The sequence below is a fragment of the Schistocerca cancellata genome, chromosome 9, assembly GCF_023864275.1.
Source record: "Schistocerca cancellata isolate TAMUIC-IGC-003103 chromosome 9, iqSchCanc2.1, whole genome shotgun sequence".
In the NCBI taxonomy this organism is placed as follows: Eukaryota; Metazoa; Arthropoda; class Insecta; order Orthoptera; family Acrididae; genus Schistocerca; species Schistocerca cancellata.
The window spans coordinates 187,207,782-187,235,394 of record NC_064634.1 but is presented as its reverse complement, the minus strand read 5'-3'; the positions used below and the strand labels follow the sequence as shown (position 1 = coordinate 187,235,394).

General features: G+C 45.3%; 1 protein-coding gene across 1 annotated transcript in view; it reads left to right on the top strand.

Moving 5' to 3' along the window:
- Window positions 1–1,855: 1,855 nt before the first annotated feature.
- LOC126100324 (uncharacterized) overlaps window positions 1,856–27,613 on the top strand; it is a 129,412-nt gene continuing 103,654 nt past the window's right edge. Inside the window, exon 1 of the mRNA XM_049910938.1 lies at window positions 1,856–1,961. Within this exon, the coding sequence (XP_049766895.1) occupies window positions 1,956–1,961 (6 nt within the window). The 5' untranslated portion in view covers window positions 1,856–1,955. The remainder of the gene's footprint in view (window positions 1,962–27,613) is intronic.

Below are 27,613 nucleotides of genomic sequence, written 5' to 3'. Positions count from 1 at the left end.
GCTGCCGTCTTATATAGGCGTTGCGAACAGCAGCGCCATATTCCGCCCGTTTACATACACTCCTGGAAATTGAAATAAGAACACCGTGAATTCATTGTCCCAGGAAGGGGAAACTTTATTGACACATTCCTGGGGTCAGATACATCACATGATCACACTGACAGAACAACAGGCACATAGACACAGGCAACAGAGCATGCACAATGTCGGCACTAGTACAGTGTATATCCACCTTTCGCAGCAATGCAGGCTGCTATTCTCCCATGGAGACGATCGTAGAGATGCTGGATGTAGTCCTGTGGAACGGCTTGCCATGCCATTTCCACCTGGCGCCTCAGTTGGACCAGCGTTCGTGCTGGACGTGCAGACCGCGTGAGACGACGCTTCATCCAGTCCCAAACATGCTCAATGGGGGACAGATCCGGAGATCTTGCTGGCCATGGTAGTTGACTTACACCTTCTAGAGCACGATGGGTGGCACGGGATACATGCGGACGTGCATTGTCCTGTTGGAACAGCAAGTTCCCTTGCCGGTCTAGGAATGGTAGAACGATGGGTTCGATGACGGTTTGGATGTACCGTGCACTATTCAGTGTCCCCTCGACGATCCCCAGTGGTGTACGGCCAGTGTAGGAGATCGCTCCCCACACCATGATGCCGGGTGTTGGCCCTGTGTGCCTCGGTCGTATGCAGTCCTGATTGTGGCGCTCACCTGCACGGCGCCAAACACGCATACGACCATCATTGGCACCAAGGCAGAAGCGACTCTCATCGCTGAAGACGACACGTCTCCATTCGTCCCTCCATTCACGCCTGTCGCGACACCACTGGAGGCGGGCTTCACGATGTGGGGCGTGAGCGGAAGACGGCCTAACGGTGTGCGGGACCGTAGCCCAGCTTCATGGAGACGGTTGCGAATGGTCCTCGCCGATACCCCAGGAGCAACAGTGTCCCTAATTTGCTGGGAAGTGGCGGTGCGGTCCCCTACGGCACTGCGTAGGATCCTACGGTCTTGGCGTGCATCCGTGCATCGCTGCGGTCCGTCCCAGGTCGACGGGCACGTGCACCTTCCGCCGACCACTGGCGACAACATCGATGTACTGTGGAGACCTCACGCCCCACGTGTTGAGCAATTCGGCGGTACGTCCACCCGGCCTCCCGCATGCCCACTATACGCCCTCGCTCAAAGTCCGTCAACTGCACATACGGTTCACGTCCACGCTGTCGCGGCATGCTACCAGTGTTAAAGACTGCGATGGAGCTCCGTATGCCACGGCAAACTGGCTGACACTGACGGCGGCGGTGCACAAATGCTGCGCAGCTAGCGCCATTCGACGGCCAACGCCGCGGTTCCTGGTGTGTCCGCTGTGCCGTGCGTGTGATCATTGCTTGTACAGCCCTCTCGCAGTGTCCGGAGCAAGTATGGTGGGTCTGACACACCGGTGTCAATGTGTTCTTTTTTCCATTTCCAGGAGTGTATCTCTGTGTTTGAATATGCATGCCTGTACCAGTTTCTTTGGCGCTTTAGTGTATTTTGTGCCTTAAGCATGTTTGTAATCAACGAAAGACTTCCGGGATACCCTGTATTGCCCGTGAGCAGGTTTTGTATCGGCCTGTATTGGAAGAGATATCCATAACTTCCGGTCACGGAGTCTCCATCGTTGCAGGGGCGTGAAGGGACAACACTCGCTTCGGGGTGCAAATTCATTGCCGAGTTCCCCGCCCTTCGCCATTGCCCTGCAGACTGGCGGGCCTTAGTGAGCCCGGACTTTAGGCAGGGCCGCGTGTCCCCGGGCCTTTCTCCGGGCAGGCAGGGCCAGCTCAGCTCAGCTCAGCTCGGCTCACCTGTTGGTGGCGATCCCGCAAAGCGGCCAAGGCCACCATAGGCCAAAGCTTTCCCTGCTGGAGCCGCGCCGGCGGCGGCGCAGTCTCTAGCTGAACACCCTCCAGACAACATGCACGTGAGTACCGCTCCGCCCCAGCACCTCTTCTCTCTCTCATCTACCACAGCCTGCCGATGTACAGTGCTGTGACGCGCCTAAACAAGTTTCCTCATCTGATTTAATCCATTGCCACGACGCTCAATCACAATTATTCTGGATACAATGGCATCATCTCGCCACGTGTCGTATTTTCTTAATTAATATTTCACGCACCACCGTACTCATTTCCACTCAGCTTTACTGCATTGGTGACAATTGCATTTATTATATGTGTATCCCGACAGAGCCGCAATTTGGTCATTTTTACGCTGTTTTATTATTCCGCGACTAGTTTCGAGCGTGGTTCACTTTCAAACGGTCCACTACAAAATCAGGGCACTACAAACATAAATATGAGCGTATAAATTTACATTTATTGTATAGTATGTAAACTATTTACTTTCGTTTGCGAGATCGTTCACGTTATTTATCAGTTATTCTACTTTGGCATATTTATAACTTCGCAGTTATGATATTATCGAGATATCTTTATGGCAGAGATATAATCTGTGATTACTTTTCATTATCTTTGATGAAAGCAGATTTTTATTGAATTGAAATTTGGAGCTGTTTTCCGTTCTGCGTTATCTATGTACTCAGAAGAATTTCGCCAAAATTCTCAATATACATTTCATTTGGAAGTGTGGGTTTTTCATTTAAAATATTATTTGGATATTTTTAAACATATGTATATCTCTTTCTTCTCCAGGCTGTTCATATAGCTCTCCTTTTTTACCCTACATAGAATTGAAAGATTACTGGTTGCGTCTGCTGTACAATATTGTTTCTCCCTAAGATGCGTGCTAACTGTGCAGAACTTGTTTATATGTTCTTTATATTGTGTACTAAGTGTTAACCACTTTTATCTGATACAGAAAGCGTCGCTGTTGCTGTATTTAATTTCAAATTTTCCTGATTAGTCGTATTTTTGAGTTTTGTCATTTCTGTATATTGTGTTCGTTGGTAATTTATTTTCTGCACTAAAGCTAGTTTTGAGACCGTTATTAATCGTAGAGGGATACCAAGAGACGAATACAGTAAGCAGATTCAAACGGATGTAGCACGCCTCAGTGCCTCGGAGATGAAGCGACTTGTACAGGATATAGTAGGATGGAGAGTTACATCGGAACAGTCTTCGGATGGGGGCCATAACAACAACAACATTAAGAAAGGTGTAACATATTTTTATGAAAAAAAGTTAATTTGCAGTGTGATCTATTTCGGAATATAGCATTTCCACCATCAGACGGCACCCATTCAATACAAAACTCTTTGCCACTGCGTCACTGAAATCAGAAATAGGCGCAATATATCTAGAACACAGGAGCTGAAAACTTCGCTGGCGGAAATATGAGACGGCACGTGAATAAGCTCGCAATGACTTCTGGTTCAAATAACACAATATGACACCTTATCTTAATGGAACAACTCTCTACTGCTTTCTGGAGAGTGTCGTTCGACTAATACCAGAAAAAAAGAAACGAGTCAAGAAAGGAAGCAGGGACTTGTAACGTGTTTAGCAATCTTGAGACAGACAGTAGTATTGTATATGGATTCTATGGAGAATACAGGGAAGACTACCGATAATTCATGAGAAGAACCAATTATTTTTGAAACTACGTAGACTTTTGGCTTTTCTTATTTTGCGAGGTCGGCTACGTCATAGACAAATATTTATAACACAAACATGACGTAAAGTTTTGTACCGTGAGGAAGGACTAAAAATTATTCACAATGTAAGGGGTGGCCGTCCCGAGAGCGCTTTGGGTCCACGAACGCTGTATTTATGGACAGATAATATTATGGTTGTGATTGCTCAGGGTCCTATGAAGCGGAGAAATCGCATGGTAAAAAAAAAAACAAAAAAAAAGTTGCCCGAATTAGTAGAAGGGTAATATGATCGTACAGTGCTGTTGTATAATATTGTTGGTAATGAATGTTTCAGTTAAATGTTAACGGTCTTTTATTATTTTCTGTGTAGCCAGAGACAGTACTTTTTAGTGTTCGAGGACTGTGACACAATGTAGATTCCTATTCTATGTAATACGTACTAAATTACCACAACATGTTTTGATATTGTGCTTTCATCATCAGGAGTCTTTTCCTCGTCATTTATTGAGCTTTTTCAGTTCACTGGTATCTGCACAGACTTTAAATCATAGTGAATTATATGATAACGAGAACTTCTTAGTCAGCCCTATTTAAAATTTCTTTAAGCTCAATTCACAGATGATTAGTGGGAAGCGCCTATTCTCTGCTTGCGAGCTGCTGTCAGTCTGGCTTTATCTTCACGGCGAAAGTTGGAGCTTTGTAGAATTAGCTATGTACACGCGTAGGCGGTATCTTTCTTTCAATCGGAGCGTCATACTACCAGTCCCTTGCTCAAAATAGCGCAAGGTTGTGTAGGTATCACTGTGCAGAGGCAGAGACAAGAAATGGCAAATGATTATTTTGGTGTTCTGCCGAAATTCGTCGTTATTATTTAATTACTAAACAGTATATAAAACAACCAAACCATTATAATTTACTCCGTGTATTATAATACACTCCGTGTTATACATTGTTAATGACGTCTTACAATGCTAGTCACAATGCATCGCTATCGCAAGGGCTTATAACGATGCGCTCAGTGCAATAGCGTAATAAAATTTTAGCACCCTTCAAGCAGTTTTGAACTGTTTTGTATGTCGGTCCCTTCTAGTACGGAGAAAAGTCAGGATGGTACAGGATCACGTTATTTGCCGGTTTGTCAACAACTTGCACATTATTCTGTCACAGATTGTTGTCGATGTATAATTCAATATTAAGTAAGCGCCATTTTAAATGACGTTTCAAGCTTGCACTTTGATTTTTGTATGTCTTGTTTACGAGTACTGGAGGAAGTAAAACGCATTTTTCCTTTCGATATGTGTGCAACTTTTTCGTAATTTCTGCTAAATGTTGTATCATTTATTGGCGTGATCCCAAGAGAATCGAATCTTCGACGAGTAAACTCTGTTCAAAAGTGCTTTTAGTTAATAATCTTACTTTTCATGTAATGCTGTGGTATGCATGAGACACACGTTACAAGTAGTTTTGGCGGTGGAATTTTAGCAAAGGGAACAGTCTCGTGTACCAGACACATGGCTTCACTCAAAATGCTTACTACAAATTTTAATCACAGAAAAATGTTATATAACCCTAGAAAAAATATTAGTAAACGTTTACAGTATTGCCAAGACAGACTGTCATTGTGACTTGTTACCGTACGAGTAAAAAGAATCATACGTCTCTTCTATAATTTTCTTGCAAGCCTGTCGGCTGGTCTGCAGATAAGTTATGGCGTATTATCTACTATTCTTTCCTTATTATCATTCCTGTCTACTAAGGCAATATTTTGATAATAAATCTATAGCCTTAATCTATCTCCCACAGTCCAATAATAGTGAAATACTGGAATACTGACGTGTCGTAGTCGAGTATCTTGGTAAAATACGACACAGATGGACAATATGTTGTGCAGTCAGTACTTCAGTAGCTCCGCCTTTGGCTCGGGTTCGATCCATACTACCGTTCCATGTCCAATTTTTGTATCGCTCTCTTGCTCGGTTTTAGAAAATCAAACGAAGCACACGTTTGGCGACACTCTGGTGGATCGTTTGAATTTTTTCATCGTTTCTTAGCACAACCTATCCTGCAACAACTTTACAAGTTTTCAAAATAGTTTCTGAACACTCTGTATACAGCCAACAAGTCCTACTGCAGTTGCGTTGGGTGCGAGTTTAAGTACATAGTGATATACAGTACGCTGATGTCTTCCGTGATGGAAGCGAGACACAGGAAATTGAGAGAAATTGTGTTCCAATGGGAAGGACGGTGTCATGTAAGTTGACGTGAGAGGGACGTTTTCCTTGCGCTTGTGGTAGTAATTGGGTTAGATAAGTTGCAGGTAAGCATACTGGACAAAGAATTAATTATTTCCGAGGACACATCACGCTAATACCGTGTATTCATTTAGCCTAAGAAAGAGAGTCTACAAGTTTCATCAGGTACGTCGTATCCAGTAACACCCGCCATTGATAATTAGGCCCCGTAGGAGCTAACAAATCGAGAGGATGTTGACTGCTATGTTTCATCTGCCATTCCAAACAGTGACAACACGACAGTTCCTTTCTGCTATTCGGTAACATGTCCATGTCAGACAGTCTTACTGAACTTATTCCAGTCAACAGACTGGTACATGCACACCATTTCACCGCCTTGACATAAGTCAGCAGTGGGTCGCTTAGTACCATTTCTACAGGCTGCTACGGTCGCAGGTTCGAATCCTGCCCCTGGCATGGATGTGTGTGATGTCCTTAGGCTAGTTACATTTACGTAGTTCTAAGTCTAGGGGACTGATGACCTCAGATGTTAAGTTCCATAGTGCTTAGAACCATTTGAACCATTTTGAACCATTTCTACACAACATACAGCGATCCAAAGCAAAATGTATTCTTGCAACTGGGTGTCTCATATTTAGTTGGTGAGTTTATTACAAAGATGAATAACTGTTTGGGGGCATAATTGACTGTGCAGTGAGGACAAGGGGTGTTTTTTGCGCTCTTTAGTTAAATAATTTTTTATGTAACACATTGTAAGGGATCGTTTGGTGGGGGTTTGGAATAGGAAGGATCTACAAACTATCTTTTACAGTAAACAAGAAAAACGTTGGTAATTAGGTGGTCAATGGCTAATGGGAATATAGAGACAGATATATCTATACATAAAAAAGAGAAATACCGGCGTGAGGCACATAGTGACGATTGCAAAATTTGTGCTGGTCCAGGACTCAAACGCCGATTTCTCACTGTACACGAGCAGTCACTTTTAAACACCTTTTTTTAAAAAAAAAAATTAAACCAGCGGAGATTGTTACGTGGCCATTCAGGTACTTCAAAACATGAGAATCAAATAGCGACTATTGAATAAATTTAAATTTCTCTTTCAACAGCCCAACCCAAATCCCCCAGCTAGTCGCATACTACTTCTGTAGCGCCCCGTGTCCATTTTCCTCATTCCTAGAATGAGATTTTCACTCTGCAGCGGAGTGTGCGCTGATACGAAACTTCCTAGCAGAATAAAACTGTGTGCCGGAACGAGACTCGAACTCGTACCTTTGCCCTTTCGCGGGCAAGTACTCTACCAACTGAGCTACCCAAGCACGACTCACGCCCCGTCTCCACAGCCTTACTTCTGCCAGTACCTAGTCTCCTACCTTCCAAACTTTACAGAAGCTCTCCTGCGAACCTTGCAGAACTAGCACTCATGAAAGAAAGGATATTGCGGACACACGGATTAGCCACAGCCTTGGGGATGTTTCCAGAATGAGATTTTCACTCTGCAGCGGAGTGTGCGCTGATATGAAACTTCCAGGCAGATTAAAACTGTGTGCCGGACCGAGACTCGATCTCGGGACCTTTGCCTTTCGCGGGCAAGTGCTCTATTAACTGAGCTACCCAAGCACGATTCACGCCACGTCTCCACAGCCTTACTTCTGCCAGTACCTCGTCTCCTACCTCCTACCTCAGTTGGTAGAGCACTTGCCCGCGAAAGGCAAAGGTCCCGAGTTCGAGTCTCGCTCCGGCACACAGTTTTAATCTGCCAGGAAGTTTCATTTTCCTCATTGCTCGCAGCATCTCACATCATTCTCACAAGAGGTCGGAGCTGGGTATTTGGACTGGATGGGAAGCATGCTCAGACAGCCAAATCACGAAATCTGGGTTCGAGTCACCGTCCGACACAAAGTTTCACTTGTCACTATTGAAGTGTTTCAATGCTCTCATGCGCCTGACGTCGCTATTTCTCTTTCATCGTGTAAATATAAGGCCGTGCAGTCATGAGTACGGATTTCTGTTCTTTCGGACATTTCTGAAAAAACAGACACCACACATATAATAGAAAAAATTTATGTTGGCGGAAAAACGAGAGCTATTACAAGAAGTGTTCCATTCAAACCGACGGGACGTTGTCGTTGGCCGGACGCTCGGTCACAGTAGCGGCAGGCTCGGTTCCGCTCTCTCCGCGAGCGGCAGCGACTGACCCGTGCGTGTTAACTCGGAGCAGCGCTCTCCCGTCCCTTAATCGACGAGCGGATCGGCTGTGCTAACCCACGTTTACTTTCACGGCGCGACACGCCGGCACGAACTGCCGTGACGTAACGGTTCGCTGGCGTCCGTAATCGAACCCAGGGCCTTCGCGCCCGCCACCAGGTGACACCACTCTCAAACCGGCCGATTCCGCGACTGTCGTATTATCTCGAACAAAGGGCCGCAACACTACATTGTTAATGCCAGTTACGGAAAGGAGAAGAATTGGTTAACAGAACTACCACTCTATATTACATGTACTGACGTATGGCAGACTGATGAGCCAAAACGGTATGAGCAACTGCTTAATAGCTTGTTTGTCCGTCTTTGGAAAGAAGTACATTATTGATTCTGCGTAACAGAGATCCGACAGTTCGTTGGTAGCTTTGTGCAGGTATGTGGCATTAGATGCCTACGCACAGGTCGTGTAATTCGCGTAAATAACGGCCCGCTGATTTACGTTCGCGGTGATAGCGCCCGATTATGGCCCAGATGGCTTCCATAGGATGTGCATCAGGAGAATTTGTTCGCCGAGACATCAACCTGAGCTCACTACAATACTCCTTAAACCACTGTAGCATGGTTCTGGCTCGGAGACACCGGCAATTATACTGCTGAAAGATGACGTCGCCATCGGGGCAGACATCAAACATGTTCGATACAGTTCCCCATAGTCGTTTAATGAACAAAGTAAGAGCATATGGACTATCAGACCAATTGTGTGATTGGATTGAGGAGTTCCTAGATAACAGGACGCAGCATGTCATTCTCAATGGAGAGAAGTCTTCCGAAGTAAGAGTGATTTCAGGTGTGTCGTAGGGGAGTGTCATAGGACCGTTGCTATTCACAATATACATAAATGACCTGGTGGATGACATCGGAAACACTGAGGCTTTTTGCAGATGATGCTGTGGTGTATCGAGAGGTTGTAACAATGGAAAATTGTACTGAAATGCAGGAGGATCTGCAGCGAATTGACGCATGGTGCAGGGAATGGTAATTGAATCTCAATGTAGACAAGTGTATTGTGCTGCGAATACACAGAAAGATAGATCCTTTATCATTTAGCTACAAAATAGCAGGTCAGCAGCTGGAAGCAGTTAATACCATAAATTATCTGGGAGTACGCATTAGGAGTGATTTAAAATGGAATGATCATATAATGTTGATCGTCGGTAAAGCAGATGCCAGACTGAGATTCATTGGAAGAATCCTAAGGAAACGCAATCCGAAAACAAAGGAAGTAGGTTACAGTACGCTTGTTCGACCACTGCTTGAATACTGCTCAGCAGTGTGGGATCCGTACCAGATAGGGTTGATAGAAGATATAGAGAAGATCCAACGGAGAGCAGCGCGCTTCGTTACAGGATCATTTAGTAATCGCGAAAGCGTTACGGAGATGATAGATAAACTGCAGTGGAAGGCTCTGCAGGAGAGACACTCAGTAGCTCGGTACGGGCTTTTGTCAAAGTTTCGAGAACATACCTTCACCGAAGAGTCAAGCAGTATATTGCTCCCTCCTACGTACATCTCGCGAAGAGACCATGAGGATAAAATCAGAGAGATTAGAGCCCACACAGAGGCATACCGACAATCCTTCTTTCCACGAACAATACGAGACTGGAATAGAAGGGAGAACCGATAGAGGTACTCAAGGTACCTTCCGCCACACACCGTCAGGTGGCTTGCGGAGTATGGATGTAGATGTAGATGTAGAAGGTGGTTCGCAGCTGTCAACGTGTCTTCGATTACTACCACAGGTATTATGCAGGAGAATGTCTCCCATAGAATAATACTGCTCCCACCAACTTGCAACCGCACGCTTCGAGCCGTCGTTCACCTCGATGACGGCGTTTGTTGTGACGACCAGCGGTCTAGTGTAGCAAAAATGTGATTCAGCCGAAGAGCCGACACGTTTCCAATGATCGGCGGTCGAATCCTGATGGTCCCGTGCCCGGTGCAGTTGTAATTGACGATGTCGTTGGGCCAACATGTGAACATTGAGCGTAGGTCTGCTGCAGAGCTCCATGTTCAACAAGGTACGATGAACAATGTGCTCCAAACCACTTGTGCGTGCACCAGCATTGTGCTCTTTCGGCAGAGATGCCACAGATCACCATCTATCCTGTTTTACACAGCAAACAAGGCTCCGGACACCACGTTCGGTGGAGAGTCATCTCCGTCCAACCGTTTAGCGCCTAGTGGTAGTTTCACTGTCCTAGCTCTTTCCGTAGATGCTCACGTCAGTAGCACGTGTACATTCGAGCAGCTTCACCGTTCTCGAGATACTCGCTCAAAGTTTCTGCGTAATAATAATCTCAGACTCTACATAATAGTAATCTGCCCTTTGTCAAAGTCGCTTATCTCAATGGATTTTTCCATTTGCAACCCATATCTTCTCTAGTGTGATCCCCCGTCCCTGTCTGTTCCACTTCCATACCTGCGTTACCGCGTCAAGTGCCCGCAACGCCACCAAGCGGCATCCATCGTCGCGGTGGGTAGTGGTCATAAAGTTTTGGAATCAGAGTATACTTTTAGCTTGATGACATGTAGGTCTCCAGTCAAAAAATGTGTTTGAAGCGCCTCTTCACAGCAGTCTGTACTATGAGAGCGTTTATAAAAAATGGTTCAAATGGCTCTGAGCACTACGGGACTCAACTTCTGAGGTCATTAGTCCCCTAGAACTTAGAACTAGTTAAACCTAACTAACCTAAGGACATCACACACATCCATGCCCGAGGCAGGATTCGAACCTGCGACCGGAGCGATCTCGCGGTTCCAGACTGCAGCGCCTAGAACCGCACGGCCACTTCGGCCGGCGAGCGTTTATAGCTCTGCGTAACTTCTGCATCCTGTAACCACTTGAAATAGTTTACTGTACACAACTCTTGATACCCTCTACAATTCTTACCTCCACCCCCCGCCCCCCCCCCCCCCATTCCCATCCCCGTCACCAAAACCGACCATTCCTTGATGCGTCAGGATGTATCCTTTCAATTGATCCCTCCTATAAGTCAAACCGTGGTTTAAGTTTATCTCCCCAATTCGAATCAGTGCCTTCACAGATCTGTCCATCTAATCTTCAACATTCTTCTGTAGCACTACGTTTCAAAAGCTACTATTCTGTTTTTGTCTGATCTCTTTATCGTCTCTGTTTCACTTCCGAACAAGAATGGTCTTGTTCTAGCAGTAGTGGACACGAGAAGATCCTGAGGAAGATCCCAGCAGAGGGGTCGAAACGTCGATCATTTTAGAAGAAACATGATGCGGCCTAATAATCCAGAAGATTTTAACTTCAGTGACAACGGCCACGGAAGCCTGTAGACTTACATAAGAATGGTCGTTTTCAGAAATGTTTTTCTTGGTTTTACCAAACTTCATTTTATGTTCTCTGTACTCCTGCCATCGTTCGTTTTCTTGATGCCCTAATAACAAACCATATCTACTAATTTTAGTGGCTTACATTCTAGACTAAACTGCCTGACCAAAAGAAGTGGGCGGACTATTGACACACAGTCAGTACGGATTTAGAAAACATTGTTCTTGTGAAACACAACTAGATCTTTATTCATACGAAGCGTTCAGTGCTATTGACAACGGATTTTAAATTAATTCCGTATTTCTAGATTTACAGAAGGTTTTTGACACTGAACCTCATCATCGGCTTGAAATCAAATTGGATGCTTATGGATTATCGTCTCAGTTATGTGACTGGATTCGTAATTTCCTGTCAGTGAGGGCACGGTTAGTAGTAACTGACGAAAAGTCATCGAGGAAAACACAAGTGGTTTCTGGCGTTCACAAAGGTAGTGTTATAGGCCCTCTGATGTTCGTTATCTGTATAAACAATTTAGGAGACAAAATGAGCCTCTGTCTTAGGCTTTCTGTAGATGATACTGTCGTTTATCGACTAATAAAGTCATCGGAAGATCAAAACCAATTGCAAAACGATTTAGATACTGTATGGTGCCAAACTTGCACATTGGCCCTAAATAATGAAAAGTGTTTTGTCATCCACGTGAGTGCTAATAGGAATTCGTTAAAATTCGGTTACACGATTAATGAGTCAAATCTAAATGCTGAAATTCAACTAAATAACTAGGTATTATAATTACGAACAACTTAAATTTGAAAGAACACATAGAAAATGTTGTGGAGAAGGCAAGTCAAAAACTGCGTTTTATTGACTGAACACTGAGGAAATGTACCAGATCTACTGAAGAAACTGCCAACACTACGCTTGTCCTTCCCCTTTTGGAGTACTGCTGCGTGGTCTGGCATCCTTACCAGATAGGATTAACGGAGTAAATCGAGAAAGTCCAGAGAGGGGCAGTACGTTTTGTATTACCGACAAATGGGGGAGAGAGTGTCTAGGAAATGATACAGGATTTGCGGTGGACATAATTAAAACAAAGGCGTTTTCGTTGCCGCCGAATCTTCTCGCGATATGTCAATCACCAACTTTCTCCTCTGAAGGCGAAAATATATTGTTGACACCAACTTATTTGCTATCACAAGAAGGCGAGAGGGGATACCCTTTCAAGTCAGAATTTTTGTGATGGAATTTCGAGGACATGTCTCTAGTGACGAGTGAAATAACGTCATAAGCGTATGTTAAAATCGATGCATCAATGACACTTAAGCAGAGCGGATAAAAATGCGTAGAGAGGCAAATGATATTGACATCGAAGGCGTTCTCTCCCGGAAGCAACAATATTTGTTGTGACACGCTTTCTTCCAGTGTAGAATTTCATCTTCTTTGTGTGATGGAACAGAGCGATGTTAGAACTTTTTAGATGCATGACATAGTGAATTATCGAGCCAAGTGAAGTGCATCGGCGATTATTGTAGCAACTCTGGGTTGAGAGCTGTAAACAGTGACCCTAAAATCAGAATGCCTGGCCGAAAGTCATAAAATAATGTTTTGAAGTTTTGATTACAAGCACTAATAGTCAAAGTATATGAGTATACAATTCTGAAATGCGAAACCCATACGATTATGATCGACATACGCTAGAATGTGTACTGTGGTGGTGCCACGAAAAGTTTGATGTCAGACGGGCGAGGACCTCGGTAAGACAAAAGCTCTCCTTCCACATGCGCTACACGAATAGCAGGGTCCTAGCGAGAAACATCAGCCTTCTCAGTCTTACGTAGTGTGGCAAGTGCGTCACGTTGGTGGTTCAGTATAAGCTACTACAACTTCTCCTGGCGGCAGAATATTACGTTCCGTCTTCAAAAGACGCTACAAATCATACATACGATGGCCTTTCGGGAATTACAGAGCATTCGGGCAAAGATACAGCACAGCTATGCTACTGGCCATTAAAATTGCTACATCAAGAAGAAATGCAGATGGTAAACGGCTATTCATTGGACAAATATATTATACTAGAACTGACATGTGATTACATTTTCAGTCAATTTGGGTGCATAGATCCTGAGAAATCAGTACCCAGAACAATCACCTCTGGCCGTAATAACGGCCTTGATACTACAGGGCATTGAGTCAAACAGAGCTTGGATGACGTGTACAGGTACAGCTGCCAATGCAGCTTCAACACGATACCACAGTTCATCAAGAGTAGTGACTGGCGTATTGTGACGAGCCAGTTGCTCGGTCACCATTGACCAGACGTTTTCAATTGGTGAGAGACCTGGAGACTGTGCTGCCCAGGGCAGCAGTCGAACATTTTCTGTATCCAGAAAGGCCCATACAGGACCTGCAGCATGCGGTCGTGCATTATCCTTCTGAAATGTAGGGTTTCGCAGGGATCGAATGAAGGGTAGAGCCGCGGGTCGTAACAAAAAAATGGTTCAAATGGCTCTAAGCACTATGGGACTTAACATCTGAGGTCATCAATCCCCTAGAACTTAGAACTACTTAAACCTAACTAACCTAAGGACATCACACACATCCATGCCCGAGGCAGGATTCGAACCTGCGACCGTAGCGGCAGCTCGGTTCCGGACTGAAGCGCCTAGAACCGCTCGGCGACGGCCGCCGGCGGGTCGTAACATATCTGAAATGTAACTTCCACTGTTCAAAGTGCCGCCAATGTGAACAAGAGGTGACCGAGATGTGTAACGAATGGCACCCTACACCATCATGCCGGATGATACGCCAGTAGGCGATGACGAATACACGCTTCCAATGTGCGTACACCGCGATGTGGCCAAACACGGATGCGACCATCATGATGCTGTAAACAGAACCTGGTTCACCCGAAAAAATGACGTTTTGCCATTCGTGCACCCAGGTTCGTCGTTGAAAATGGTTCAAATGGCTCTGAGCACTATGCGGCTTAACTTCGGAGGTCATAAGTCGCCTAGAACTTAGAACTAATTAAACCTAGCTAACCTAAGGACATCACATACATCCATGCCCGAGGCAGGATTCGAACCTGTGACCGTAGCGGTCGCTCGGCTCCAGACTGTAGCGCCTAGAACTACACGGCCACTTCGGCCAGCATCATCGTTGAGTACACCATCGCAGGCGCTCCTGTCTGTGATGCATCGTCAGGGGTAACCGCAGCCTTGGTCTCCGAGCTGATAGTCCATGCTGCTGCAAACGTCGTCGAACTGTTCGTGCAGATGGTTGTTGTCTTGCAAACGTCCCCATCTGTTGACGCAGGGATCGAGACGTGGCTGCACGATCCGTTACAGCCATGCGGATAAGATGACTGTCATTTCGTCTGCTAGTGATACGAGACCGTTGGGATCCAGCACGGCGTTCCATATTACCCTCCTGATCCCACCGATTCCATATTCTTCTAACAGTCATTGGATCTCAACCAACGCGAGGAGCAATGTCGCGATACGATAAACCGCAATCGCGATAGACTACAATCCGACCTTTATCAAAATCGGAAACGTGATGGTAGCATCTCTTCTCGTTACACGAGGCATCACAAGAACGTTTCACGAGGCAACGCCGGTCAACTGCTGTTTGTGTATGAGAAATCGGTTGGAAACTTTCCTCATGTCAGCACGTTGTAGGTGCCACCACCGCCGCCAACCTCGTGTGAATGCTCTGAAAAGCTAATCATTTGCATATCACAGCATCTTCTTCCTGTCGGTTAAATTTTGGGTCTGTAGCACGTCATCTTCGTGGTGTAGCAGTTTTAATGGCCAGTAGTGTCTTTCGGAACAGCTACTCATTCTTCCTTTGTGCTCTGTATAGTGTAGGAGATTACATAGAACATTACGTACTCCAAACCCGGTCACCTGGTGAACGTAACAAGCTGTGACAGCGAAAGCGAGTGCAAGTCACATCTACTCCAAACTTCTAAGGCGTGATTCTGTTATTCCAGGCGTAAATTATTAGACTCTAAGGTATGTTCATGGCAGAGGTGTGACGAAAGCAGTCAAAGGCGTGCTTGATATTTGTAGTCGAACAGATGCAGACTATTCTCTTGGTTTCTAGTGTGGGCTTGCCGTGGTTCCCACGATAGTAATTGTCAGTCTTTATTCGAAATAAAGAGTTGGCAATTCAGATTACAATTGCAACAGATATACACTGTGTAGCCAAAAGATTATGACCACATTCTTAACAGCGTCTTGACAACATAGCAGCGATTCAGCGTGACATGGATTCTACAAGTCCTTGGTAGGTTTTCGGAGGTATGCGGTGCCAGATGTCTAAGCACAGAGCACGCAATTATCGTAAATTACGGGCATATGTCTACGGGCTCTTAATTGGTACCCAATAGTAGCCCAAAGGTGTTTCATTGGCTTTAATCAAAAGGAATTTGGTGGTCAAGACAAACCACTGTAGCACGAACTAACAGTTCACGGATTGGCATGTTAATTATTGATTTTGCAATGTTAGTCTACACCCTTTTACCTCTCGGGACGGAATCTGTGTACGCCAAACAGTCTGCGTCTAGCGTTATCCCTTGTGCAATGATCTGAAGATTTTCTAGATGTAAGCGAATTGTGCAACTGAGCCAAGGGGTGGGTAGCAGCTCGGTGTTTACTTAGAGACATGTAGCAAACCGCCTAAAAACCACATGCTGGTTGGCCAGCGAATCGGCCCTCGTCGTTAATCCACAAGACGGATTAGATACGGGGCCTTGCGCCTCCCCGAATCCCGGAAGCGACGTGTTAACTCGCACGGCTATTCGGGAGAGTGGTACGTGACGTTAATAGAATGTAAAAAAAGGAACTGTGCGAACAACAATAGCTGCTTGTGGTGTGCGTACTGTAAGACCTTCCGTACACACACCATCAGATTAATTGACTTGTCGCTCTAATGAAGTAGGCGAGTGTCAGCAATATGTCTCGTGGTCTTATTGTGGCGTGTTTGTCTTCTGCCGTTAGGTCAGACGATAGAAATGCCACTTGCACGCTTAGAGTAGCAGATTGACGGTGACCAACTTTAAACAGAACTTGATTAATTTTCACACACATTTATTAAAATAATAACAAGCATAAAAATTATTAACTTGGTTCTGGATGCTATTTACAATTGACAATCTGAAGTTCCTTTGGAATTCGTACGTTAATCTTATTCTCACATATATCTCTGATACCTGACAAAAGTGTCTATACATTTATCTTGATGGCTATGTACAGGAATTTGGTAATCTTATTAAGCGCAGACTGAAGCTTGACTGTAGACTGGTACAGACAAATGTAGAACTCGTACAGACTGGTACAGACTAATGCAGACTGACTAATCGGAGGTCTGTACACTCGTTATAATACCTCGCGTGTTCATGTATCACAGCGCGAGTATGATCCGCGAGGAGAAAAGGTTCTGCGTTAGCAGCAATCTCATTGGCTGCGTTACGTATTAATATGCGGATCGGCGGAAGCAGAATTTGGTCCGTCTCTAAGGCAGCGCAATCTCATAGTGTGGAGACGGACGAGCGCTGCGCCTACGCTGTTGTGCTTAGCGGCGCGCGCTCTAGTGGGAAAGTTGTGTACGCGCTGACTACGCGGAACTATGTACACAACACTGCTTCTCCTCCTTTTCCTATTAGGCAGGAGAAAGGCAATCATACGACAGCGTTGAAGAGCGTAGTGGACGCGTAAATGACATTATTTTGCGTAACCACTGTTCCGATGTCTTCATTGCGGAATGGCGAATAGTGTTCTAAGCCGGCCGCAGTGGCCGAGCGGTTCTAGGCGCTACAGTCTGGAACCGCGCGACCGCTACGGTCGCAGGTTCGAATCCTGCCTTGGGCATGGATGTGTGTGATGTCCTTAGGTTTAAGTAGTTGTAAGTTCTGGGGGACTGATGACCACAGCAGTTAAGTCCCATAGTGCTCAGAACCATTTGAACAATTTTTTTGAATAGTGTTCTACTGGTGGTAGAGGGCTGTCCTCAGACTACTGAGAACGTTCGGGTCCTACGACTTGTAGTGTTGCTGCTAATGGATTTTCCGTTTTCTGAGTAGACGGAGAAAATTATTGAGAGTAAATCCCAGGAGATAAAAGTCATCACATTCGTGGCTAACGTAACTGTTTTCCTAGCATTAAAAGTAGATTAATATGTTTCAACGTGCGGCTTAGGGCGTTGTTCCAATTTATATGGTAAGTCCTAAACTCTTCAAAATCAGAGGCACAGTGTGCGTCGCGAACATCAAGTTCTCCTATATTGACGTATACATCTGTGTCTTTTTTAATACATATCGATATTGGAGTCACTCGTCAACCAAATGTATCAACATACAGTTCAAGAACCGTGCTGTAGAGACAAAAGAAAGAAGGTCGGTACGAACGTAGGAAAGTAAGCACTAATTAGTACTTAAAGCCAAATTGCTGACGGGGCCACTAGAGTATGGGGCTCGGTTAACATGATGATGATGAAGCGTATGGCATTGGTGGCCGGGAGACCCCTCGCGGTGCGGTTCAGCCGCCGCTCCACAAGTTCTTTAACGCCACTACGGCGACTTGCGAATGAATGAGGATGAAATAATGATGAAAGACATACAACACCCAGTCATCTCGAGGCAGAGAAAATCCCTGACCCCGCCGGGAATCGAACCCGGGAAGCGAGAACGCTACCGCAAGACCACGAGCCGCGGACGGTTACGATGATAATTACAACTAATACGTTACATTGTTCTAGTGCCAATGAGGTACCAGGTTCTACAATCTACTAATTTTAATAGGTCTACATAGGCCGTGAAGGAAGCCGAAAAATGCGAAAAAAAACGAAAGCGGAGGAAGGGCTCCATTTTACTGTTTGAAAGCGTCTTCTTGACCACATTTAGATGGACTTCTGAAAATGATGAAAATTCTGTAGCTGTGACAGCGCGTTTTGTGACAGTTCATTCACTACAATTTTGAAACACAGCGTTTCACCACGAGTATTGCACTGTACAATCTTGTTACTTCCCCCTATTACAGAAAAACTGTTCGTCCAAATAACTATGGTTCTGTCTTTCACTCATTGTTGTTAGCCACATACAATTAAAAACAAAATTGGAAGTAAAATATCTGCACTAGACTTTTTATAGTATATCTCATTTGCATTTGTGCAGGACTGCTGTCAAGATTTCATAATGAACTTGAGCTCTAAACGCGTCCTGACTTCCGTGTTGGAACGTTTGCACTGTTGCGCATGTGAAGTGGAATGATTCTGCAGTCCGCTCCTGTAAACTACGAGGGTTGTTCGCAAAGTGTGGTCCGATCGGGCGTGAAATGGAAATCACTGTGAGAATAAAATTTTTTACTTAGACATTGGTCGTAACGTTTTACCAGCTTCCCAATACCCTCGTCATAGAAGGCAACCGCCTGTGTTTTCCGCCAATTCTCTACGTTGCTCTACAGCTCAGTGTCTGTGTCAAAATGTTGTCTTCATAGTCAGAGGCTTATGTGAGCAGAGATGAATCTCAGGGGGAGCCAATTACGAGCTGTACGCCGGCTGATCAACAATTCTCATTCAAAACGCTGCAGGAGCATCTTCATTGCCTGTGTAGAGTTTATTTGTTTCAAAGCTAGTTAATCAGAATTGACGTGACGTATGTTTGATGAAAGTTTTAATCAGCTGTTTAAAGGTAATCTGCTATGCCGAGTAAGGAGTTTGCCGGCAGCAACACGCTATCTGATCAGTATGTGGTACGTAATTTGATGTCTTACTACAGTATAGATCTCAATAATCTACACTAAAAATTCCTCGAGACCATATCTAGTATGGTTCACCCATAATCAACATTTTTTGTGATGTCTTTCGGATTCGCTGCGCCAGGTGCAATCAAAAGACAAAATTGTTATGGGTGAACCGTAAAATATAAGTACACGCTTTCGTGGGCTTCTGCGTAGACCGTTTTAAGATCTACAGTTTCTTACTTTCCTATTTGACATAGCTCTTATCGCTTGTGCAACACACTGTAAAAGAGTGCATTACCAACAAAGATTTTTCTGCCTTGATTCACTATTATCGGCTATAATCTGCCTACTGATTTAATTTTTATAAAGTAGGGAGTGTCCTTTCTCAGGGTTCATGCTACCTTCATACCAACCTTCATAAAATTCGATTCAGTAGTTATGCCATGAAAAGATGACAGAGTTGCTTTCACATTTATTATATTGGTACCTTATGGGTTACTCACTGTGCCTTTCAATAAGAAGTGAAATAATATATCGTGGCTGAAATACGCTGGATCCTGATAAAAAGGACACAAGGTACTACTTACCATCAAGATGACTTTGGCGAAATGTTGACATTGGCGCATAGGACAGCAAATATACTGAGTACGAAATTTGACGATGGTGGAAAGTTGAAACGTTTAGCTTCAAATAAAGCTGTTTACAGTAGTATTTCATGGCATTACTATTTCATACTAACTAGCAAAAGACCCCAGAGAGATGAAATATTTACCGAAAATATCTGAATGGATGAACCTGAACGCTGTCCTGAAAATTTACAATTTTGTCGCAAAGTAAAGGATTTAACTTTACTAGCATAGAGAGTAAAATTTACACAATAGCTCATTAATCTGCTACGTAATCACGAAACGATAAACGAAGTCATGTTTTATTATACGTTTATCGTAAATTCTCACGACAAAGAAACAAGAAGGCATAACTCAAGAAGTCACACCTTTCGTGAATTCTAGGCTTTCTGTACTCTCTAAACTCGTTACGAGCTGTCCGTAAGTAAAAATCGTGATTATGCCGAGATTCATTAACTCTCGATTCTCTCCACTTCTCCATTCTCTCTCTCTCTTTCGGACTGTATGGAGGAAGGAAAGGGGTGGGGGAGTGGGCACATGCTTCCGTGTCCCCTCCACCCCCCCCCCTTCCTGAATGTGCCCTTGAAAGAGTGACGTGCATAAGGTGTATCCCATGTGCTGCGGCACGGCTCCAAGTGGACTATCCGTAGAGCTGGGTCTCGTCAAATCTTGTTACACATGATTGACCGTGACCGGAACTTTCAAAAGAAGATATTTACTCGTGATAACAGTCGATTCTTTGCCTACCATTCTCAAACAAATGTTCTGAACGGGCGACGCATTCTACGTCGATAAACGTGTGGGAAAACGTAAGATTACTTTTTCAGATGACTAACGCCACACTGTTACTTGGTATACGCAACATTGTAACAACACTTCTGTAGATCCATTACAAATTTTCTGGCTCCGTTTACATACAGTTACACTGCACGCTCAAGTATTGCTAAAATAAGATTCAGAAACAATTTGTGATATCTCAGTTTTTCTCCAGGTGAGTGATTGATGATATGATCCCCAGTGCCCAGCTGAGTTGTTTCTGTTTAACGTAGATAGATAAAAAACGCCTCTTTGTATTGTTATGATGATCTAGATCTTCGAAAGTCGGAGTATATCGCATTCCGTGTTAATGTTGCGGGAGTCACGCAGCCTCAACGACACACTTTACTATAACAACCAAGCAAATCAGCTATCGCCCCGCGCTGCCTCGAATGTAGTCATGGAATGAAATACGATGACACCAGCATTGTCGAAACGCCAAGTTCACCTGCCAGTATAGTTAAAGTTTCTATCGAAATAAAGACGTCGGAAAACCTTTTAAACCAGGTCGGCGGTTTCAATTAAAACAAGGCTTAGTTTGTTGAGATATCGCCAATCATCGAATCCAACACAGTTGGAAAACGTTTAGGGAATGTGCATTTCGCGTAATATCACAAAAGGCTCACGAAAACAAAAGAACATGAAAGAGAGCAGTGGGTGTTGGGAGTCGAGCTCAGATACAAATAATGACAATAGTTCAAAGTCTGGTTGGAGGCAGTGAGGACGTGCACTGAGATGACAAAAACCAGGGGATAGCGAATTGTACAAGGTGTACAACTTTGCTTCCGCCGTGTTTCCCTAACATTTGAGGCTTTAATGAAATAAATTGGTTACACATGTGTCATTCAAAGTATTTTCGATCGCTGGCCACCACTTTCTCCCATCTTTCTGGCAGTGTACGAATCCTGCGGCCAAAAAATTGTTCATCTTTTGAAGCGATCCACGAATCGATTCAATTTGTGATTTCTTCATGAGATCGGAAGTGTTGGTCAGCCAGGCCATGCGCCATTGATCTAAACAGGTACTAGTCAGAGGGAGCAATGTCTGGAGAATACGGCGGGTGGGGCAGGACTTCCCATTTTAACGTTTTCAAGTACGTTTTGACCTCTTATGCAACGTGGGGTCGAGCGTTCTCGTGCTGCAAAATCACTTTATTGTGCCTCTCGCTGTATTGCGGCCGTTTGTCTTTTAATGCTCTGCTCAAACGCATTAATTGAGTTCGATAACGAGCACATGTGATTGTTTCACTTGATTTTAACACCTCATAGTACACGACGCCGAGCTGGTCCCACCAAGTGCAGAGCATTATCTTGGAGTCGTGAATATTCGGTTTGGCCGTCGACGTGTAAGCATGGCCGGGATATCCCCATGATTTTTTGCGTTTAGGGTTACCGTAATGAACCCATTTTTCGTCCCCGGTCACAATGCGATGCAGAAATCCCTTCCGTTTTTGCCTCTGAAGCAACTGTTCATAAACACACACAACGCCGTTCAACGTCTCATGGTTTCAGCTCACACGGGATCCATGTTTCTTCTTTCTGAATCATGCTCATAGCCTTGAGACGTTTTGAAATGGCTTGCTGCGTCACTCCCACTAATCGTGCCAATTCTTCTTGAGTTTGACGCAAATCTTCTCTCAGCAATGACACCAATTCTGCATCTTCAGAAACATTCTCTCTTCCATCACTATCCCGGTCTACGACGTTAAAATCACCGTTCTTGAAGCGTTGAAAACACTCACGACAGGTTCTTTACTAATAGCGTCCTTACCATAAGTACTTGAGAGCATTCGATGAGACTCTGCCCCTATTTTCTTCATATTGAAACAAAACAGTAACACTTCACGCAAATGACGAGAATTAGGCTCGTAAACTGACATTTTCAATCAGGAACAACTTTATGATGCAGACACAAATCGACTAATGTTTGAATGAGGTTGTGTTGACCGAGGTCCAAGCTAACTGTGTGACGTCTGCGATCTGTTTCTTTCGGCCGCTACTTACCGTTGTCGCCACCTATCGGCAAGCGGCGGAAACAAAGCTGTACACCTTGTACATATATAGATGGAAGTGGTATCTCGTACACAAGATATAAAAGGGCAGTGCATTGGCAGGGCTTTCATACGTTCTCAGATGGCTCATATGAAAAAGTTTTCGACGTGATTATGGTCGCACGACTGGAATTGACTTTGGAGAATTCAATATTCCGAGATCCACAGTGTCAAAAGTGTGCCGAGATTACCAAATATCAGGCATTACCTCTCACCACGGCCTTCACTTAACGACCGAGAGCAGAGGCATTTGCTTAGAGACGTTGGTGCTAACGAGCAAGCAACACTGCTTTAAATAACCGCTGAAATCAATGTGGTTCATATAACGATCGTACCCGTTAAGATAGTTCGGCCAAATTTGGCGTTAATGGGCTATGGCAACAGATGACCCACGCGAGTGCCTTTGCTAACAGCACATGCCCTGTATCGCCTCCCTGAGCTCGGGACCAAAGCACTAGGACCAGAGACGGCTCGAAAACCGTGGCTTGGACAGATGAGTCACGATTTGGGTTGGTAATAGCTGACGGTAGGGTTCGAGTGTGGCGCAGACTCCATGAAGGCATGGACGCAAGTTTTCAGCAAGGCACTGTGCTAGTTGGTGGTGGGTCCATAATGATGCGGGCTGTCTTCCGGTCAACTTGACTGGAAATGCTTATGTTCGGTTACTTGGAGACCATTTCATGGACTTCATGTTTCCAAAGAACTATGGAATTGTTATGAACGAAAATGCGCCCTTTCGCCAGGCCACAATTGTTTTTGATTGGTTTGAAAGAAATTTTTGAGAGTTGGAGCGAATGATCTGGCGACCTAGATCGCCTGAATGAATTACTTCGAACATTTACGAGACATAGTCGAGAGGTCAGTTCGTGCGCAAAATCCTGCACCGGCAACACTTTCGCAATCATGGACGGCTATAGAGGAAGCATGGCTCGGTATTTCTGCAGGGGATTTCCAAAGACTTGTTGAGTCCTTGCCTACATCTACATCTACATCTACATATATACTCCGCTAGCCACCAAGCGGTGTGTGGCGGAGGGCACAAGTCGCGCCAAAGTCATACACTCCTGGAAATGGAAAAAAGAACACATTGACACCGGTGTGTCAGACCCACCATACTTGCTCCGGACACTGCGAGAGGGCTGTACAAGCAATGATCACACGCACGGCACAGCGGACACACCAGGAACCGCGGTGTTGGCCGTCGAATGGCGCTAGCTGCGCAGCATTTGTGCACCGCCGCCGTCAGTGTCAGCCAGTTTGCCGTGGCATACGGAGCTCCATCGCAGTCTTTAACACTGGTAGCATGCCACGACAGCGTGGACGTGAACCGTATGTGCAGTTGACGGACTTTGAGCGAGGGCGTATAGTGGGCATGCGGGAGGCCGGGTGGACGTACCGCCGAATTGTTCAACACGTGGGGCGTGAGGTCTCCACAGTACATCGATGTTGTCGCCAGTGGTCGGCGGAAGGTGCACGTGCCCGTCGACCTGGGACCGGACCGCAGCGACGCACGGATGCACGCCAAGACCGTAGGATCCTACGCAGTGCCGTAGGGGACCGCACCGCCACTTCCCAGCAAATTAGGGATACTGTTGCTCCTGGGGTATCGGCGAGGACCGTTCGCAACCGTCTCCATGAAGCTGGGCTACGGTCCCGCACACCGTTAGGCCGTCTTCCGCTCACGCCCCAACATCGTGCAGCCCGCCTCCAGTGGTGTCGCGACAGGCGTGAATGGAGGGACGAATGGAGACGTGTCGTCTTCAGCGATGAGAGTCGCTTCTGCCTTGGTGCCAATGATGGTCGTATGCGTGTTTGGCGCCGTGCAGGTGAGCGCCACAATCAGGACTGCATACGACCGAGGCACACAGGGCCAACACCCGGCATCATGGTGTGGGGAGCGATCTCCTACACTGGCCGTACACAACTGGTGATCGTCGAGGGGACACTGAATAGTGCACGGTACATCCAAACCGTCATCGAACCCATCGTTCTACCATTCCTAGACCGGCAAGGGAACTTGCTGTTCCAACAGGACAATGCACGTCCGCATGTATCCCGTGCCACCCAACGTGCTCTAGAAGGTGTAAGTCAACTACCCTGGCCAGCAAGATCTCCGGATCTGTCCCCCATTGAGCATGTTTGGGACTGGATGAAGCATCGTCTCACACGGTCTGCACGTCCAGCACGAACGCTGGTCCAACTGAGGCGCCAGGTGGAAATGGCATGGCAAGCCGGTCCACAGGACTACATCCAGCATCTCTACGATCGTCTCCATGGGAGAATAGCAGCCTGCATTGCTGCGAAAGGTGGATATACACTGTACTAGTGCCGACATTGTGCATGCTCTGTTGCCTGTGTCTATGTGCCTGTGGTTCTGTCAGTGTGATCATGTGATGTATCTGACCCCAGGAATGTGTCAATAAAGTTTCCCCTTCCTGGGACAATGAATTCACGGTGTTCTTATTTCAATTTCCAGGAGTGTATTTCCCTCCCCCCCCTCTGTTCCACTCGCGGATCGCACGAGGGAAAAACGACTGTCTGAATGCCTCAGTACGAGCTCTAACATCCCTTATCTTTAAATGGTGATCAATGCGCAATTTGAAAGTTGGTGGTAATAATTTATTCTCTACATCTCCGGTGAAGATCGGAGTTCGGAATGTAGTGAGCAGCCCCTTCCGTTTAGCGCAAGTGTGTCCCAGTTCAAACTTTCTGTGAGATCTGTAACGTTCTCGCGATGGCTGAATGGGCCAGTTACGAATCTTGCCGCTCTTCTTTGGACCTTCTCAATTTCTTGAATCAGACCCAACTGGTAAGGGAACCATACAGACGAACAATACTCTAAGACTGGACGAACTAACGTATTGCAAGCTATTTCCTTTGTTGAAGGACTGCATCGCTTCAGGATTCTACCAATAAACCGCAATCTAGAGTTCGTCTTACCCGTTACTTGTATAATCCGATCATTCCATTTGAGATCATTTCGAATAGTCACGCTCAGATACTTGACGGATGCTACCGCTTCCAAAGACTGGGCATTTGCTTTGTACTAGTTCATTAATGGGGATTTTCGCCTTGTTATACGCAGTAGGTTACACTTACTAATATTGAGAGATAACTGCCAGTCACTACACCACGCATTTATTTTCTGTAGGTCCTCACTGATTTATTCACAACTTTCGTGTGATACTACTTTCTTGTAGACTACAGCATCATCGGCAAACAGTCTAATGCCGCTGTCAATACCATCAACCAGATCGTTTATGTAAATCGTAAAAAGCAGCGGACCTATTACGCTGCCCTGGGGCACACCTGAAGTTACGCTTGTTTCTGTTGAAGTCACCCCGTTCAGGACGACTTACTGCTCCCTGTCTGTTAGAAAACTTTCTATCCACTCGCATATGTCATCGAATAAGCGCTCACTTTTTGGAGCAAGCGACAGTGCGGAACTGAGTCGAACGCCTTTCGAAAGTCGAGAAATATGGCATCAACCTGGGAGCCGGTATCTACAGCCTGTTGTATATCATGCACAAGTTGCTCCACTATGCCAGGCTAAAATAGGTCCGACGTGATATTAGGAGGTATCCGATGACTTTATCACCTCAGTGTATAAGAGCGCATCTTGCAGCATTCGAAGAAGACGGCCTGATCGGTCGTCGAAATATTGTGCATAAAATGGAAACAACAACTCGGCTGACCACTCAGAAGCACACCGTTAATCACACACGTTTTGATGAAGTGATGACGGATTCTCCTGTACTATTTACAATCAGTCGCAAACTCTTGTGCTATGAATTCCTGTAGCTTATCTACTGTATCTCCCGGCCCGTTTCTTTCATTATTTTGGAGATCGTTTCAGGATCTCTTTTACTGGCGGGGTTTAATTTCAGTAGTGATAGTCTGATCGATAAAAACTGGAGAGGCGGAGCTGCATTGCATTGAAGGCAAAAGCAATTTCGGTAAGAGATTACTGGATTTCATCTCGCAGGTGTACTGCAGGACTAAATGCATTCAGCTGTCTGTGGAATTTAATACTCTATTACAATGGATGGCGCTACAGAACAATGCAGCAATCCGTATTGAAAATCCAGTCATGGACATAATCAATAATAGTAGTTGCATTTTTATATTAATTGTGGATAGCAATATTCGTATGTCAGATCCGTTTACAAGAATTGTCACATTTAGTAGTTCGAACTAACTAACATTAGTGTGAGCCACAATTCTAGTGTGCTCCCCCTCCTGAAGTAGCGGACGAAAAAGAAAATTGATCAGGATTTAACGTCCAGTCGACGACGATGTTATTAGACCATGTAACGTAAGCCTCCACGACCGGTATTTACATTCCTGGCGATTTCAGTTGTATGAGCAATTGGCTACAGTCTATTGCATGTTTCTGTGACTTAAGTTTCGTCCTCTAATGCTGGAGACATCATCAGTGTGCGTCGCGAAAATATTTGAATACCGCTAAGGACCTACGCTCTCCACGGCAGGAATATACAAAATTCCTAATATATGCCGTCGAGTGTATGTAAGTAAATCTGTCAGCAACCCGAAGGTAAGTTTGAACACCAAAGGGTTTTCTACGTAGTCCGCAACCATTGGTCTAGTGGTTAGTGTTTCAGCCAACATATACTGGGGTGCTGGGTTAGATTCCCGACCGGGCCGGAGACTCTCTTCGCTCGGCGACTGGATGTCTGTGTGGTCTTTATCACTTCATGTCATCATCATGTGCGCGTATATTGCCGAAGTGGCGTCAAATAGAGCTACATTAGGCGGCCGATGTACCCCAGATGGGCCAACAATGCTATACGAACATTTCATTTCATTTTACTAGGCGTCTGCCCCCGGTAGCTGAGTGGTCAGCGCGACAGAATGTCAATCCTAAGGGCCCGGGTTCGGTTCCCGGCTGGGTCGGAGATTTTCTCTGCTCAGAGACTGGGTGTGTTGTTGTCCTAATCATAATCACTTCAT